Raw genomic sequence first — 17,082 nt, forward strand, 5'->3', positions numbered from 1 at the left:
AATAAGCTGCCTTCCTGCCAGAGTTGTCAAGGTAATTTTCAGACTTAAATCAGACTTACATTCATTTCTGTATACATAAAATGTATATTTAATTAAAGCATTAATCATACATAAAAAAATATTAATAGAACATTTTGATGAAAAAAAAAAGTTTATTGTGTAAGTATGTGTGTACATTTTTAAACCCCCTGTAGAGTTCCTGCAGTTCTCTCTTGCTGAAGTTAGTCTGAGCTTCCATTTTATCCAAACCCTCTGGACGATGGCACACCATCGTTATCTCCAAATCATCATCTATGATATCTACAGAGAAGGACAGAAAAAAAAACATGAGAAGAGAAAAACAAAGAAATGAAGCATAAGAATTATTAGAAGAGGAAAAACCCAGATACGCATTGTCATTGATGTAAAGTAAACTCTTGCAAAGCTTCCCAGATGCTTTTAAGTCCCAGCTACAGTATAAAAGTCTGGGCTGAATATTAAATGACATGAGATGAGACTGAATATAGCTCACATATAAAAGCTGTTAATTTTTTAACATTGATGTGGTGGATTTATGAGAACAGAAAATTCAATCTTAAGAAGTATGTCAGCTTATTCTGATCAATAAATTTGAACGTCAGGTGCAGATGGAAAGGAGGCAAATGAAGACTCTCTACTGTGTGTAATCATGGTGAAATTACTAATAGGTTTTGTCTTTCAGTGGTCCATGAACAAGAGTGTGTGAGAGCTGGAGAAAAACCTTCATATTCATGGAAAAAACTTCATGGCAGCATCTGGTACCTCCTTCCAGGTTTAAGCACCATATTAAAACCCTGGTATAGGTGGAAAGGACTTGGAAGATGGCAGACTCTTAAAGCTTTAAACTACTTTAATTTGAATTTATTCAGCATTACAGCATTCACTAGCATACAAACATGCACAAACACACATTCTTCCTAGCTGTCTCTCTCTCTCTCTCTCTCTCTCTCTCTCTCTCTCTCTCTCTCACACACACACACACACACACACACACACTCTCTTTATGGTTCACAGCCCTCTGAAAGACAAACAACACTCACATGTCAGCCTGTCATTTTATTGAACATGTGTGAGAATCATCATGCTTTAAAATGTGAATTTTCCTCAGGGATAAATAAAGTGATCTATCTATTTAAATGCTGTTTCAAGCAACCTCCTCTTTATCTGCAACTGACAGTCAACCAATCTATGCTAATTTAACCAGTTGTTCAATCTATGCTGTACATGAGCTGGACAGTCATACACTTCTCATAATGCTCCCCTGCAGAAATAAATCAAATGCAGACAAAAACATTGGCTAATTGGTGTAACTGACTGTAGTTTGGACCAACCACAGGTACACTTCCTTAAGAAGGACAGAACCATTGCAGCAATATTTAACTCCAACCAGAAAAAGGTTTGTTTCCTAAGATCACCATTCAATCACCTGTTGGATCAGACCAATAAAAACAGACTTTGCACAGAAAAAAACATCTGCCTTAATAGAACATAGAGTTGAACTAACATGACTTTAAAATCCCAGCAGCACTCTTTTCCCAGCCAAGATTAAACCTGGAGCTATGGCCTTACATTTTGCTATATAAGTGAGCCAAGTGATAGACTTGCTTCCTTATCAAAAATAAATAAATAATTGGGTTTTATAAATGGGACATTGATTTCTAAAACTAAATGCACAAATAAAACATTTAATTTAAAAGAATCCTATTGTTTATCCAACATAAACAATTTTTATTTTCTGAGGACTGCTGCTACTAGCATTATTCCATCACATTGGCAGTTCAGATAATAAGGGGCTTAATATACACACCTTCCAGCTCAGTCAATCGCTTTCCTATCTCTCCCTCTCTCTCTCTCTCTCTCTCTCTCTCTCTCTCTCTCTAGAGAATTATTTAGTAATCCTGCATATCAAGTGTTTGCATAATCTGAATTATCATAAGCAATGCATTATACTACAGTGTTGACTCAAACAAATGCCTCTGGGGTTTTCCATTTAAGGAACTCGAGCTGCGTCAAAACGCTTTGGGAACGCCCCGCGTTGTCCACGCTCTGAATCACGTGTCTAATCCGCCCAATAAGCGAATCATGACGTAAACCAGAAAGCTACAATATGGCTGAGCGATGATAGCAACATTAGCTTCTGTTGTTCAGGAAGGTCCTTTGTGTGTGAATCTGTGCAGCATGGCTAGAAACCAAACAAACTTTCGCATGCGTGTCCCTCCCTGCCCACGTTTCATTACGGGGGGAGAGACACATGAGCTATGTGTTGTTTGTTTGGGAGTAGAGCATATGGCTATATGCACTCTCCGCTCCTGGAGATCACTCTTCAAGGAGAGATATGGGTCTCTTCTTCCGAGGAGGGAGAAATCATGAAAGCTAGCGAGCTAACGGACTCCTCACAGCCTGTGCTGTTCGAGGAGCTCCTGGAGGTGATGACACAAGCCGTGTCCAAGCCAGAGTTAGCTTGGCCAGGTGAGAAGCAGAAGCAACGCATTCCCAGCAAGCTGGATGAGCGTTTTCTGCATCCCACGTCACAGCCTCCGCGCCGGGACCTACACTTTTTTTCCCGACTTTGAGACCTTGAGTCTTGAGAATCTGGTTTCCCGGTCAGGCGTCTTGGCACATGGTCGGTGGAACGAGCTACATCGTTAATGGCACATAACCTGCCTGGAGATGATGGCTGTGCTTATGGCATTCAAACACTTCCTCCAAGACCTAAATGTTTGCCAAGTTATGCAGACAACACCTTGGTGGTCTCATACATCAACCGCCAGGGGGTCTCTAATCTTGACCCCTGTACAGGCTGACATGGCAGATCCTCCTATGTTCCATATGGAAACACCTCTCACTGAGAATTGGAAAGCAGATGCCCTTTCGAGGCAAGGGCCAAGGCCTGGGGAATGAAGGCTACACCCCAAGGTGGTGGAGAAGATATGGCAGAGATATTACAAAGCCCAGGTGGATCTGTTTGTGACTTCGGGAGACTTCGCACTGTCCCCTCTGGTTCTCTTTCTCACCCAGCCCCACTGAGGCTGGACGCCATGGTGCAGATGTGGCTGAGGCTACGTCTGTATGCCTTCCCTCCTATTGTGCTGCTCCCGGCAGTTTTGGAGAGAATCCGCAAGGAAAGAGTAGGTCTTCTCTTGGTGGCACCTCATTGTCCGGACAGACCATGGTTTACGGACCTGCTGTCCCTCCTCGAGGGACCTCCTTGGGAAATTCCTCCCAGGAGGGATCTCCTCTCGCAGGCCGGAGGAACCCTAGTTCACCCCAGCCCAGAGTTATGGAAGCTATGTCTGTGGGCACAGTTTCTAGCAGCTGGTCTCTCTACTAAGGTAGTTAAACCCATCCGCCATTTCAGACCTTCCGCAACATTCCGAGGTCATATGTCACTAGATTGCAGCTGTTTTCCACGTGTTGTGAGCACCACCAGTTAGACCCAGTCAACTGCCCAGTTGGGTCAGTTCTGGAGTTCTTGCAGGAACAGTTTGCCACAGGGTTGGCCCCGTCCACCCTGAAGGTCTATGTGTCCGCTATCGCGGCTTATTGTACCCTGCCTGCAGGGCAGTCGCTGTGTGGGATTTGGCCGTCATGTTGGCAGCTCTATCTGAGCCTGCCTTCAAGCCTTTGGCCAAGGTGGCCCTTAGGTACCTGTCGGTAAAGACCGCCTTTCTTTTGGCAATATCCTCTCTTCAGAGGATCAGGGACCTAGAGGCTCTGTCTGTGGCCCCATCTCTCCTAGCTCCCTCACAACCTGTCGTTTTGCAGGCATTTTGCGCTCCTCCTTTCCTAACTCCAGACCAGAAAAAGCAAAATCGACTGTGACCAGTGCGAGCTGCTATGTCATTGTCTGCTATGGCCCTCACAGGAAAGGTTTTCCTGCCAATAAGCAGACTCTCAGCAGATGGATATTACCACAGTTTATGAGTCCTCTTAACTATATAAGGCTCATTCAACCCTGAGTATGGTGACCTCTATGGCCTGGTCCGCAGGGTTTCCCCCTACAGGACATATGTAATGCTGCGGGCTGGTCCACCCCTTTGGCCTTCATCAGGTTTTACGTCCTTGATGTCAGAGCCACTCCTGGATCCTCTGTCCTGCACGCTGGTGGTGCCCAGACACACTAGGCAGGGACTGGTCAGTATGGCGTGATTGGAAGCTCGATTCCAAAGCGTTTCGAGGCAGCTTGAGTTCCTAAAAGGGAACGTCTCTAGGTTACATATGTAACCCTAGTTTCCAGAGGGAACGAGACACTGTGTCGTTTTATTAATCAGCAGCTTCACACAGCCTTTCAACTAAACATTACCTAAACATAAACAAGAAGAGAACACTGTCACTGATTTTCTGAATAAGTTCTCAAAGCTCTCAAAGTTCTCAATAAGTTCCTGTTCTCAAAGCTATTGCAGCTAAAACAATCAGCAGATCCTCATATGTATAGGCAAAAGGTTATATTGTCATAGGTATTTTAAAATTACATTTTGTACTATCCAGGAAGTACAGTAACTTGATGGATTTGTGGACATCACTTTATGAACCATTCTCTGAATCTACCAAATGGACATACAGCTTGGTATAATCTTACGTCTTCTATTTATTCTGTGTTGGTTTCTTCATAAAAATAGGTAATATAACAAAAAAAAAAAAACAGTAACGTGAGCTGAATCATATAAAATTTCACTGGAACAATAAAGCTTCATAATTTTGAAAAGTTTATGATTATTTCACTAAGGCATCAGTTTGAAAAACTCAATATCAAAACTTAGTGCATGGTGAATTTTGTCTTTAACTGGTAAAAATAAGTTTCTGCAAATTTAAGGCATGCCCTTCGGCAGTATTTATTTGCGCATAGAATTGCTGGACTTGAAATGACTTTCAGGCTTGGAAAATCACATTGCAGGTGAAAAATTAATCTACTTGTATAAACACCACTCTGTATTTTCCACCTTTAGGTAGAAATGCTCCAAATTGCTTGTTCATTAGAGCTTCAGTAAGTCACTGGCTAATCTGGAGTAAATTTGTTATTTTCTTTCAATTTGCATAAATAGTAAAGCATCCCTTACACACTAAAATAGTTCTTGCACTCACAAAAAAAGAAATTCTGGTAATTAAGAGACTTTATACAACTATTAATATTAAAATAGTAATTGTGCAACAGATGGTGGGGTAAAATGCTTTATGCATAATTACAACAATTATTTTTAATATATAATAAGCATCTTTGGTTTTTCAAATAATTCAATATACTGTAGATATCCACATGCTGCAAAAGTGATGTAAACGTTGTAGCATCTGGCACAGGTCATTTAGATTTCATGTCCATGGTATTCCTTTTAACCCTTGACATCTGCTTTTCAATCAAAGTATGAGCACCACGGCTTACACTTTTTTTTTTTGAAAGTTTGTATACCCCTGTGTCATACCCCCACCCCCGAAGACACAAAGCAGGACAAACCCTGACCTCTCCAGCTGACTTTAAAGCAGCATTCAACTGATAACACAAGCCAGTCTCTATACCTTACACAGTATACACACACACACACACACACACACACACACACACACACACACACACACACACACACACACACACACCACCCCAAAAGCCAGATAACCCCCTGGCCTCTCTGGTTGACTCCACAGGGACCCTCAAACCATAAAACAATTCATTCTCGAAACTCAGCCCCAGTATGTCTGTTTGTGACACACACACATATACAGACACACACACACTACACATAAAAGCATTCTTTTATTAATTAAATAATAAACAGAATGTCCCACTTCACATAACACAACATACATCTTGTTTGTATCTTCTCCTATAAATAAAGCAAGTGTTTAACCCTACCTCAATAATAATTACATTCTAAAAGGTTAGTAATTAGTAATTCTTTTTGATTACAAAGTTGATTTAAAATGATCTTCTCTTTATTCTTTCTTTCCTACAAGGGTGCATTGTATACACCAGAATATAATGTTGTATTAACATAAGTTATACCTTAACCTTTATGTGGCACTCGTTAATAGGGCTGTATTTTTCCTGACCAGGATGGTAACATCCACAAAGATTCAAGTGCTGTAAAAATATATCAGATCAACATTTGTTTCCCATTTTTTCCACTTAAATCTGTTAATTAACCTTAGTTTTGATCAAAACTACAAAAAAGAATTTTAATTCCAGGATTTTTATTTGTAATTGCCAATTGAATTAGTGATATCACACAAAAATGGAAGAAAAAAAAAACACAAAATCACTGAAATTTGATATAAAAATTAATTGTAAACTGGATTTTCTTTGACTGTTTATCACAGGCTTGGATGTGTCAAAGACTGGAGAAAAACTGACTTTTATGCATCCTTAGTTTTTTTGCAGCATCAGCTTGAATTATTTCCAGCCTAATCTGTCCCTCGTGGCTGTTAACATCCACAAAGATTCAAGTGCTGTAAAAATATATCAGATCAACATTTGTTTCCCATTTTTTCCACTTAAATCTGTTAATTAACCTTAGTTTTGATCAAAACTACAAAAGAAAATTTTTAATCCAGGATTTTTCTTTGTAATTGCCAATTGAATTAGTGACGTCACACAAAAATGAAAAAAAAAAAACCCCACAAAATCACTAAAATTCGATATAAAAATTTATTGTAAACTGGATTTTCTTTGACCATTTATCACAGGCTTGGATGTGTCAAAGACTGGAGAAAAACTGACTTTTATGCATGCTGAGTTTTTTTGCAGCATCAGCTCAAATTATTGTGATGATTTTTCCCCATTAAATTACATTAAAACGACATTTTTTTAATTACTCCAAAATGACATTATATATGCATGCATTTGTAAAACTTTTTGGTGCCCTCTTCAGGAAAGAGGTCACACTTGCATTTTTTACTGTTGTCAACTACGTGGCGCCAAGAGACCATGAAATAGTTTTATAAACCGGCCATACTTTCCCATTCATTTTTATGTCATAGTATAAAATTATAGTATGTGCGTGTGCGCGTGTGCATGCACACGTGTGTGTGTGTGTGTGTGTGTGTGTGTGTGTGTGTGTGTGTGTGTGTCTCTCGTGCGCGTGCACGAGAGAGATGATTTTTTTCCCCATTGACTTCCATTAAAACGACATTTAGGAGGAAGAGGGTACATTTGTAATAGAGCTGTGGATAGAAAGCTTAGTTTCTGGCTTCTATGGAGTTTTTTTATGGAGTATTATAGTGCGTGTGTGCGTGTGTGTGGGTGGGTGACCTTTGCTCAACTACCCTTGATATGTCTGAGAAAATCAGAATATGCGAATCAGCTCTCAGAACTACCTTTTGTTGATGAGAAGTACAGACTAAACAAAAACAAGGTAAGTGGAATAAAACACTTGCATTACTTCCTGCTGGTCATTTGACAATGAAACGAACAGCGAACAAGCGGAAGAGAGCCTTCAGCCCAGAAGAAGTTCTGGAGGAAGTCATGCAGCCTGACCCCAGTGAGCTGCAGATTTCATCTACAGACAGCACTGACTCGAGAGAGTCAGATGCAGATTTTAAGCCAGCATCCACACCCTCAACTACGAGTGAGGAGGATTCTGAGGATCCTGGATCAGGGTGGATTGGGAGAAATGGGCAGGTGTGGTCTTCAAATAATGAAGAGACCGCTCCTTTCACCCAGCCTGCTCGCGGCGTGACTGCAGGGCCGACACGTTACGCAATAGCAAGGGTAGGAGACATACAGTCTTCCTTTGACCTTTTTTTCACTTCTGAGATGCTAGACCTAATTGTCAGCATGACGAACATTCATGGTCGGCGCAATGATAAAGACTGGATCGTGGTGGACTCGACGGATCTCAAGGCCTACATGGGACTAAATATTTTGGCTGGGGTCTACAGGTCCAGGAACGAGTCCACCTGCTGCCTGTGGGATGATCGACGTGGCCGGGCCATTTTCAAGGCCACCATGTCTCTAAAGAGATTTCACCAAATAAGCAGAGCCCTGCGCTTTGATGATAAGGTCACCAGAGCAGCTCGCATAAGAGATGATAAGCTTGCACCGATCAGAGCCCTATGGGATCTGTGGGCTCATCGGCTTGAGATTCTCTTCAATCCAGGCAGGGAGGTGACTGTAGATGAACAGCTTGTTCCATTCAAAGGACGCTGCCAATTTCGGCAGTATATGCCTAAGAAACCGGCAAAATATGGAATAAAACTTTGGGTCACGGCTGATGTGGCTACATCATATGCCTGGCGCTGTGCACTATATCTGGGGAAGATCGGGGATGCTGCAGAGGTGGGACAAGGCATGCGTGTACACATGAAGGTCAGTGAACAAAGGTTACCCTCTGTGAGAGACAGGCAAACACATACATACTAGAAAACTCCATAGGAAAGCCAGAAACTAAGCTTTCTCTCCACAGCTCTATATTATGGTCTCGTTTTACTCAACAGTAAAAAACGCAAATGTAATCTCTTCCCAACAGGAGGTGCTAATAACTTTCAAAAATGCATTCATGTATAATGTCATGGTGAAGCAATTAAAAAATGTCGTTCTAATGGGAGTCAATGGGGAAAAATCAGCCACTAAGGACAAATGAGGATGGAAAATAATTCAAGCTGATGCTGCAAAAAACTAACCATGCATAAAAGTCAGTTTTTCTCCAGTCTTTGACACATCCAAGCCTGTGATAAACAGTCAAAGAAAATCCGGTTTACAATTACTGTTTATATTAAATTTCAGTCATTTTGTGGTTTTTTTTTTTTCATTTTTGTGTGACGTCACTAATTCAATTTGCTATTACAAAGAAAAATCCTGGATTAAAATTTTCTTTTGTAGTTTTGATCAAAACTGAGGTTAATTAACAGATTTAAGTGAAAAAAGTGGAAACAAATGTTGATCTGATATATTTTTACAGCACTTGAACCTTTGTGGATGTTAACAGCCACGAGGGACAGATTAGGCTGGAAATAATTCAAGCTTATGCTGCAAAAAAACTAAGCATGCACAAAAGTCAGTTTTTCTCCAGTCTTTGACACATCCAAGCCTGTGATAAACGGTCAAAGAAAATCCAGTTTACAATTAATTTTTATATCGAATTTCAGTGATTTTGTGGGTTTTTTTTTTTTTTCATTTTTGTGTGACATCACTAATTCAATTGGCAAATAAAAAGAAAAATCCGGGATTAAAATTTTTTTTGTAGTTTTGATCAAAACTGAGGTTAATTAACAGATTTAAGTGAAAAAAGTGGAAACAAATGTTGATCTGATATATTTTTACAGCACTTGAATCTTTGTGGATGTTAACAGCCATGAGGGACGTTGAAGGATGTATTTTTGTACAGAGGAAACTGCTGACATAGCAAAAATGTGAAAAAAAAAAAATGTTAATTAAAAAAAAAAAACAATTTTCACAAAGTATCATTCCATTAGCTGAAACACATGTAAAGTTATCGGCGAAAGAAATTTTTAATTGAATAAAAATGGCGCGAGGGACGCATAAGTGTTAAATACTGGTCCCGGTACATTTTACATCTGTTTTAATGCTGTCTTTTCTTTTAAGGCTTGATGTCAAAGTTGACATAAAATTATCTTCTCTTTATTTTCCTAACAAGGGTGCATTTTGTATACCTGAATATAACATTGTATTAACAAAGTTATACCTTAAGTACTGCCATGTTAATAGTATGTTAAATGTTAACTGGTATGTAATGTACCTCTGTTTTAATGCTGTCCTTGCTTTCCATGTCTAATATCAAAATGATCACCAAAATTATCTGTTCCTTATTTTGCAAACAATGGTGCATTTTATTTGATCATGAAATGTACCATACTGTCTTAATACACTTTGGATAAAACTTTAAGTTCTCCAAAGCAAGAACAAACCCGGAAACCATGCCCACAAACACTTGAACAAAGGGAGTGTTCCCCTTCAAAATTTCAGGCCATAGCATTGGCCATTCCCCCAAAGATGGGTGGGGTTCAGGACCTTTAAAATCAGAATCAGAATCAGAATCAGGTTTATTGGCCAAGTGTGTTGACACACACAAGGAATTTGGTTCCAGCAGTTAGTGACTCTCAAAAGTACAGACATAAATAAAACCTATACATGACAAAACAGACAAGACAAGACAAAAACAGACTATACAAGACAATACAGACAATGTGAGACAGTATAGACAGTGTGGGTATTAAATAGGGATACAGATCAGTAATGTACATAAAGTGTGAGAGTGCATGGTAGTGCAAATGACAGTATTGTGTGTCAGGTATGATTAGAGAGTTACTATAAAACTTTGTACAGTATATAGCAGCCATAGTGTGTGCAACATATACAGATGATGTGATGACTGACAGTTCTGTGCAGTACTTATAGTACTTATAGTAGTACTTAGTACAGTACTTAAAACATCTTGAACCCAGCTAATCAACAGTCAGTCAGTAAAGTCAAGCAAGCTCGCTCACTCGGCTCGATCCCGAAGCCCGAAGGGCCCGGAGAGTCGGACGCTTAGAACAGCCCAGCAGCGACTCTTCGAGACGAGATCTCAAATCATTTTTGAGATCTTCCAGCAAACTTTATCTTCAAGAACAACACCTGCTCTGATCTTCAGGAGACATGGAAGAACATCTGACTCCATCCTAACCGACTCTTCATCGGGACTATTGTACAAACAAGCCAATGCAAGTAACCGTTTTACCAACCAATTAAGATGCGTGTTTAAGTTTGAGCCCCTTAATTTAAGGTGAATTTGAATTCTTGATGAGTTCTCATTTAGGATGTGATTAATTTAGAAGTTTAAGCTTGCCATTCCTTTCCTTTCTTTCTCTCCTTTCTTCTTTTCCTTTCTCTTCCTCCTTTTCCTATTTTGTACTTTTTTTTTTATTTTATTTTCATATTTATTTTCTTTATTTCTTTTTGTTTGTTTGTGTAGTTAGTTTTATGTTGTGTTTGTCTCATTCATTAAACGCCGTATTTTTCATAAGTGTGTCTCTGAGTGTCACTCACATTTTAAGGTTCCTGCAACATTCGATCTGAACTACATGCTCTATTAATTGTACAGTATAAAGTAAAGGGGGGTTGCGTCTTTCTCGGCTGGGGAGATATCTCTTTTATAGAATTAATAAAAGATTATACTGTCGGTTCGCCAGACGAACAGACCAAATAAGTGTAACGGTAAATTCCATTACCGTCAGTTCAACTTTATATTTAAATATCCTAAATATTTAGGAGTAACTATAACCCATTATAATTACTTATAAATATTTCCTTTTCTTTGCGAGCTAAATTCGCTACATATAATGGTGGAGAATGCGGGCAAACTGTTGTTCAAACTATATACTCATTTTATCTTTATTAATTGTTTTTCCCTCTTCTCTCCCATTCGCTACAACGAGTTACTCTTTAACTTGTATGATGACTTTTTCCAGATAGATTACAGAAGTCATACAGAGCTCTATCACATAAATACTCTTTCATAAATTTCTCCTACACACAGACATCCACCACATCCCTCACTTATACAAAAAGTCCTGTGTGACTCATGTTTGGAAGCAAAGTAAAAGAGTGAATAAATACATCACTCACAAATAAAATAACCTCAGAGCTTCCCAGATAACCAGAGCCTGGTGATTACATTGCAACACACACGTATTAGCAGTACATTACAAGCACAACATAGAGCTGTCCAGTACACTGACCGCCCACACACACACACACACACACACACACACACACACACACACACACACACACACACACACACAATCACACACACACATGGAACAGCCCCATTAGGTTTGTCCTACAAGACGGACTTAATAAGCACTTTCACAACACAAACACTCTGAGAGTCTGATACCGAGAGAGGAGGAGGAATGGCAAGGATAAAAATGGATAGGTTGAAATGGAAGCACAGAGACACTGTTTAAAAGGAATTTTAGCCAAAGGTGATACAAAAACAAAAAGGGAGGGATTTTTATTTATTTATTTAGTTATTTATTTATTTATTTAATTAATTTTTTTTTTTTTTTTTTTGAGGGGGGGGGGGGTTGTTGGAAAGCAGAGACAATAGAATGAAAGGACAAAAATGGAAGAAGAAAAAATAAAATAGCAACGGGGATTAAGTTGCTGGAGGCATACAGTGGGTGGTGATTGAAGATGTGAAATATTCACTGCTTGTGAATAACACTGCTCAAGCGCCATAAACAAACATGTACACACACTCACACACATATATATTCCTTCATCACTAATGCACAATAAATGCAGGAAATAATGTGAACAAGCCTGAAGCAATTGACTACCTAAAAACAACCAAAGAAAACACACACACACACACACACACACACACACACACAAGAAAAACAAAGAGGCACACAGCAGTGAAAAAAAAGCCCTGAAATCTGGCCCCATCCATCACAGTTTGCTGACTTCACTCAAACATGAGAGCATTATTTTCCCCTCCACTACATCGCTGCTTTCATTATATATATATATATATATATATATATATATATATATATATATATATATATATATATATATATATATATATATATATATATATATAATGAGGACAAAGAAAGAAGAAGAAACATATATATATATATATATATATATATATATATATATATATATATATATATATATATATATATATATATGTTTAAATGTTCTCTCAATTTTGTTTTTATGTGGCAGCCTGATACTACAATCATTCAAATTGAATTGATTTTCCCAATAATCTATACTCAGTACCCCATAAGGACAGAGTGTAAACAGAATTTTTGAATTACCGTAAATTGTTTTAAATATAAAAATAAAACAAAATATCACATTTATATAAGTTTTTAGTTCCTTTGTAACAACAAATGAATATTAGCTTAGATGCCTCCCAATTCTCTTGATTTTTGCTATGTTTCTACACATGGGTTGACTGTGGAAAATGTATGGATTGGACATGATTTGGAAAGGCAAACTCCTTTCTATAGAAAGCCTCACAGCTAAGTGGTTAGACAGAACCCTCTCCTCAGTGAAAAACCCATAGAAGCCTGCTAAAGGACTGTGTGGAACAAAATGTCCTGGTCTGATAAAACCAAGATTAACCTGTTTGGCCTCAATTATAAATGTTATGTCTGGAGAAAACCAAGCACCGCTCATCCACTGGCCAAAATCATCCCAAAAGTGCAGCATGTTGGTGGCAGCATCATGCTGTGCAGGTGTTTTTATGCAGCAGGGACTTGGAAACTGGTAAGGGTTAAGGAAAAAATAAATGGTGCAAAGTACAGAGATATCCTCAATAAAAACCTATTCCACAGCACTCTGACCTCAGTCTGGGCCAAAGGTTCACCTTAACTACATAAAAACAAACTTAAGCACACAGCCAAGACAACACAGGAGTAGCTTAGAGACACCTCTGTGAATGTTCTAGCGTGGCTCAGCCAGAGCCCTGACTTGAACCCTATTGAACATTGCTGGAATTATCTATATATTTACCCATAGACCCCATCCAACCTGATAATGGGATTTGACTTGAAGAATGGCTAAGTACTAAGTAAAGGGACATTTCTAAAATTATGTATACACACACACACACACACACACACACACACACACACACACACACCGCACTGTTTCTAATGGTTAGTAACTTATAAAATAATTAAAATAAGTGAAAATAATCGAATTTAAAGCAAAAAAATTGTTATAAATGTTAGCTTCTTGTTAGGAAATATTTTCTACACATGTTCTGTTTCAATTTATTTCTAAAAAACATTTTAATTATAATCACATATTACAATGAAAAATATATACTCAATAAAGAAAGTCCAAACCTTTTAACCTGATTTAACCTTTTTTTTTATATACAGTAAATTAAAGACCCCTTAGGACTATTTGAACCTGGCTATTTAAAAAATCATCAAAAACTTTATTAAACATGTTTTTCTAATTTAGCAACAATGATTGGGAGGGGAATGAAAAGTGAAAGATTCAACCAGGATGAGACTGAGAACAATTTTTTTGTTGTGGAGCTTATGTGAGAAACTGAAGTAATACATCACTAGGAAAATGGTTGACATTGGTTGCTGGTTGGCCAGCAATTTATTCTCTTCAGAATAAATTGCTGGTTGGCCAGCAATTTATTCTGAAGAGAAAATTGTTTGTCAGTTGAACAGGCACAGTGCAGGAAAATACAAGTTTGATGTGCCATTTTTTTAGACAACCAAAAGTAATATGTTGGTGATTAATGGAAATTGGAAATACATAACATAAATTCTGTGTAAGCAATGACAAATGTCTAAATAAAATACAGTTTGTATGTTGCATAAGTGTCTACCCATTTCTACACAACATAAACCAATCAGGTTGTAATATGTAAATATGTTTGCGATATATATAAATTATATATTTACATTTGATATGTTACTAATCAACTGTTGTCTAAAAGCACTTTCATATTTTTTAAATATATTATAATTGGCACTAAAATGTAAGAAGTTTGTATATGTTCATTCTTGTGCTTGTATGCAACGGTTTCCGTTGTTTTTCATCTTTTTACATGCTTTTTCTAAAAAATCTGAGTAAAAATGGGCAGAAGAACAATATGCTTGTTTTAATACCATCTGCCATGACTAAAGCATGTCTTATCCTCTGTCTAACCTTAATAGATAGCAGGATGAATAAGTGTGTGCTGGAAATTATATATTGTATACGTGTGATGGCTTTAAGTATTTATTTCATCCATGAAATTCTGGATTTACACATAGATAGAAAATAAATAGTGAATGATGCTGTGGTCATTTAGAGAGAAAGACAGAGGGAAGATGATGATCAACAAGTGATTGTTCCTGTCTCTGATTTCACATGTCTTTTGTTCTCTCTCTCCATCTTTTAGTGTGGTTGGTTGGGTGGGTGTATGTGTCTAACTGCATACAAATTTGTAATTGATTTTCCATCTACATTTTTCATGACTGCAGCCCAGATCCCAGACAACAAGAAGCACACAAAGCAACACACACACACACACACACACACACACACACACACACACACACACACACACACACACACACACACACAAACACACATGAACATATGTGTGCATTCACCTCAACATAGCCATATCCATGTTGCCATGACAACAGCTCTTCTGAGGTAACAAGCAAGAAGAGAGCGTGTGAGTGGAGTGATAAGCACCCAAAGCATGTGTTCTTCAGACATCATACGTTAGCAAACATGCAAGACGCACACACACGCACACACTAATACACGCACCAAGATTACAAAAGGAAAGCCAGTTTCACCCCGTGCTGTTATGAAGTGAGTATGTCTGTGGGTAGGTCTGCAAGACAAATGGCTGTACATTCAGCACATGGCAGATTCACAGAAACATCCACTGAACCTTACCAAAATCTACTTGTTGCAGGAGTATGGAGAGTAAAAACAATACAGTGTGTGGGTTTGCTTTCTAAGCCTGTGCATGGTTTTAGATGTCCTTTTTGGATAGTAGTGTTCATGTGAGTGGGATGCTATGCTTGTGTGTGTTTTCTATGTCCTTTTCCATGTGTGTATGCATGCTCTTGTTCATGATTCTGCAGATAGTCTTTTTAAAGCAGGATACATATGTGTGGGACACTGCTGCTTCGTTTGTGTGTGTGTGTTCATGTCTGTCTACCCTACCTTTGGATGGTCGCCTCTGTTTGGTCTGCATGGTCAGTGTGCCAACCACTGCTCCCATATTGTCGCCGTGGAAACAAACGTGTCTAGGTGGATGTCACTCCGTCACATGTGTTTCACTCACTAACTCTGTCCCTCTCTCCGTCTTTCCCTCATCCTTTCTTCCCTCCGCTTGATGTTTCCCTGCCTCACTTTGCTCCCCACTTCTTTGCACCCCCTCCCTTCAGCTTTTCCCTCCCTCCTGCTCTCTTTCTTTCTCTCTCTCGACTTCTTGTTGAGTGCTGGCGTCATGCAGTGTGAATCAGGATCAGAAAGCCACTTCATCACACACACTCGCAGCTTATATAAGCATGCAAAAGTTGCCACACACAGTACCTTTAAGAATACACATAAGGAGCCCACAACTTCTAATACCTAATGAAACAAACAGTGGAAGAAATAGGCACATTGCAGAACATGGCTCAAAGGTTTATATCAATTCATGATTAAAGAAAAATGTCCAATTTAAAAAAATTACATTAATCAATTATTCTATGTTCCAAGCCTTTTAAATTTGTCTTTAGTTTGACAGTAAAATATACAGAGATTTGTTTTACCTCATATGTGTGTCAGACTCAAAATTCTTTCACATGGTGAAATGTTCTACTGCTTATAGTTATACTACAAAATATATTGAACTAAAATATCTCAGTTTTGCATAAAATCTCTTAAAACTATGTCCGTTTTAAAATTTAAGTGAGAATACTAAGTGTAACTGAGGAAACTCTTAAGAGAACTATAAGATAGCAACTCCATGATTCTCTAATAGAACAAGTATTCATTAATTTATTTTTTATTTAATATATTACCGTATTTTTCTAGACTATAAGCCGCTACTTTTTCCCCACGTTTTGAATTTGATTTTTCCTGGTTTCACAAGCTTCAAGCCAAAAAAAACTGAACCCCATAACATTAGACCAAAGAAATTTCTGAACAGAAACGAAAAAAAGCACTTCACCTGTGTTCTGATCTGCACGGCATCGGGAGAAAAAACGCACGATGATGCCAAAAGATAAACTCCCGAGAGAAATAGTTGTGAAAGAAAGGAGGAAGACAGTGAACAATGACTTTCTTAATCAGGCTACTGTTTAGATACAAGCCGTTGTAACGCATTGAGTCTGGGTTAAGGGAGAGCTCACTAACTCCAGTTGCAACAGAAATCATATAAGCACAGACAGGTTTCCAAAACTCGTGCTTTTTTATTTTTCTTGGCAACAGCGTTACGGGTAAGTCAAAGAAACTTAAAAATGAGCATTAGAAATAGCGGAAAAAGTCAATGCCAGGCTATTCCCAAAATACCGCTCTGCTCCTAAAGGAAGCGCAACATATTTCACCCGTTACACCATGTGTAATGTGTCTTTCGTTAAAACCTGTGTAAA

The 17,082-nt window shown here is 38.4% G+C and overlaps 1 protein-coding gene across 2 annotated transcripts in view; it reads right to left on the minus strand.

Annotated features, from left to right (window-relative positions):
- Positions 1–17,082, minus strand: part of kcnip1a (Kv channel interacting protein 1 a) — a 58,492-nt gene that overhangs the window by 8,569 nt on the left and 32,841 nt on the right. Inside the window, exons 1-2 of one of the 2 annotated variants that reach the window (XM_083547228.1) lie at positions 15,668–15,848; positions 176–300 (exon numbers count right to left, since the gene is read on the minus strand). In XM_083547228.1, the coding sequence (XP_083403354.1) occupies positions 176–300; positions 15,668–15,725 (183 nt within the window). In that variant the 5' untranslated portion in view covers positions 15,726–15,848. Of the gene's footprint in view, positions 1–175; positions 301–15,667; positions 15,849–17,082 lie in introns of those variants that run through there. The other variant, XM_083547227.1, reaches the window with a different exon arrangement.

The sequence above is a fragment of the Silurus aristotelis genome (assembly GCF_946808225.1).
Source record: "Silurus aristotelis genome assembly, chromosome: 7".
Classification (NCBI taxonomy): domain Eukaryota; kingdom Metazoa; phylum Chordata; class Actinopteri; order Siluriformes; family Siluridae; genus Silurus; species Silurus aristotelis.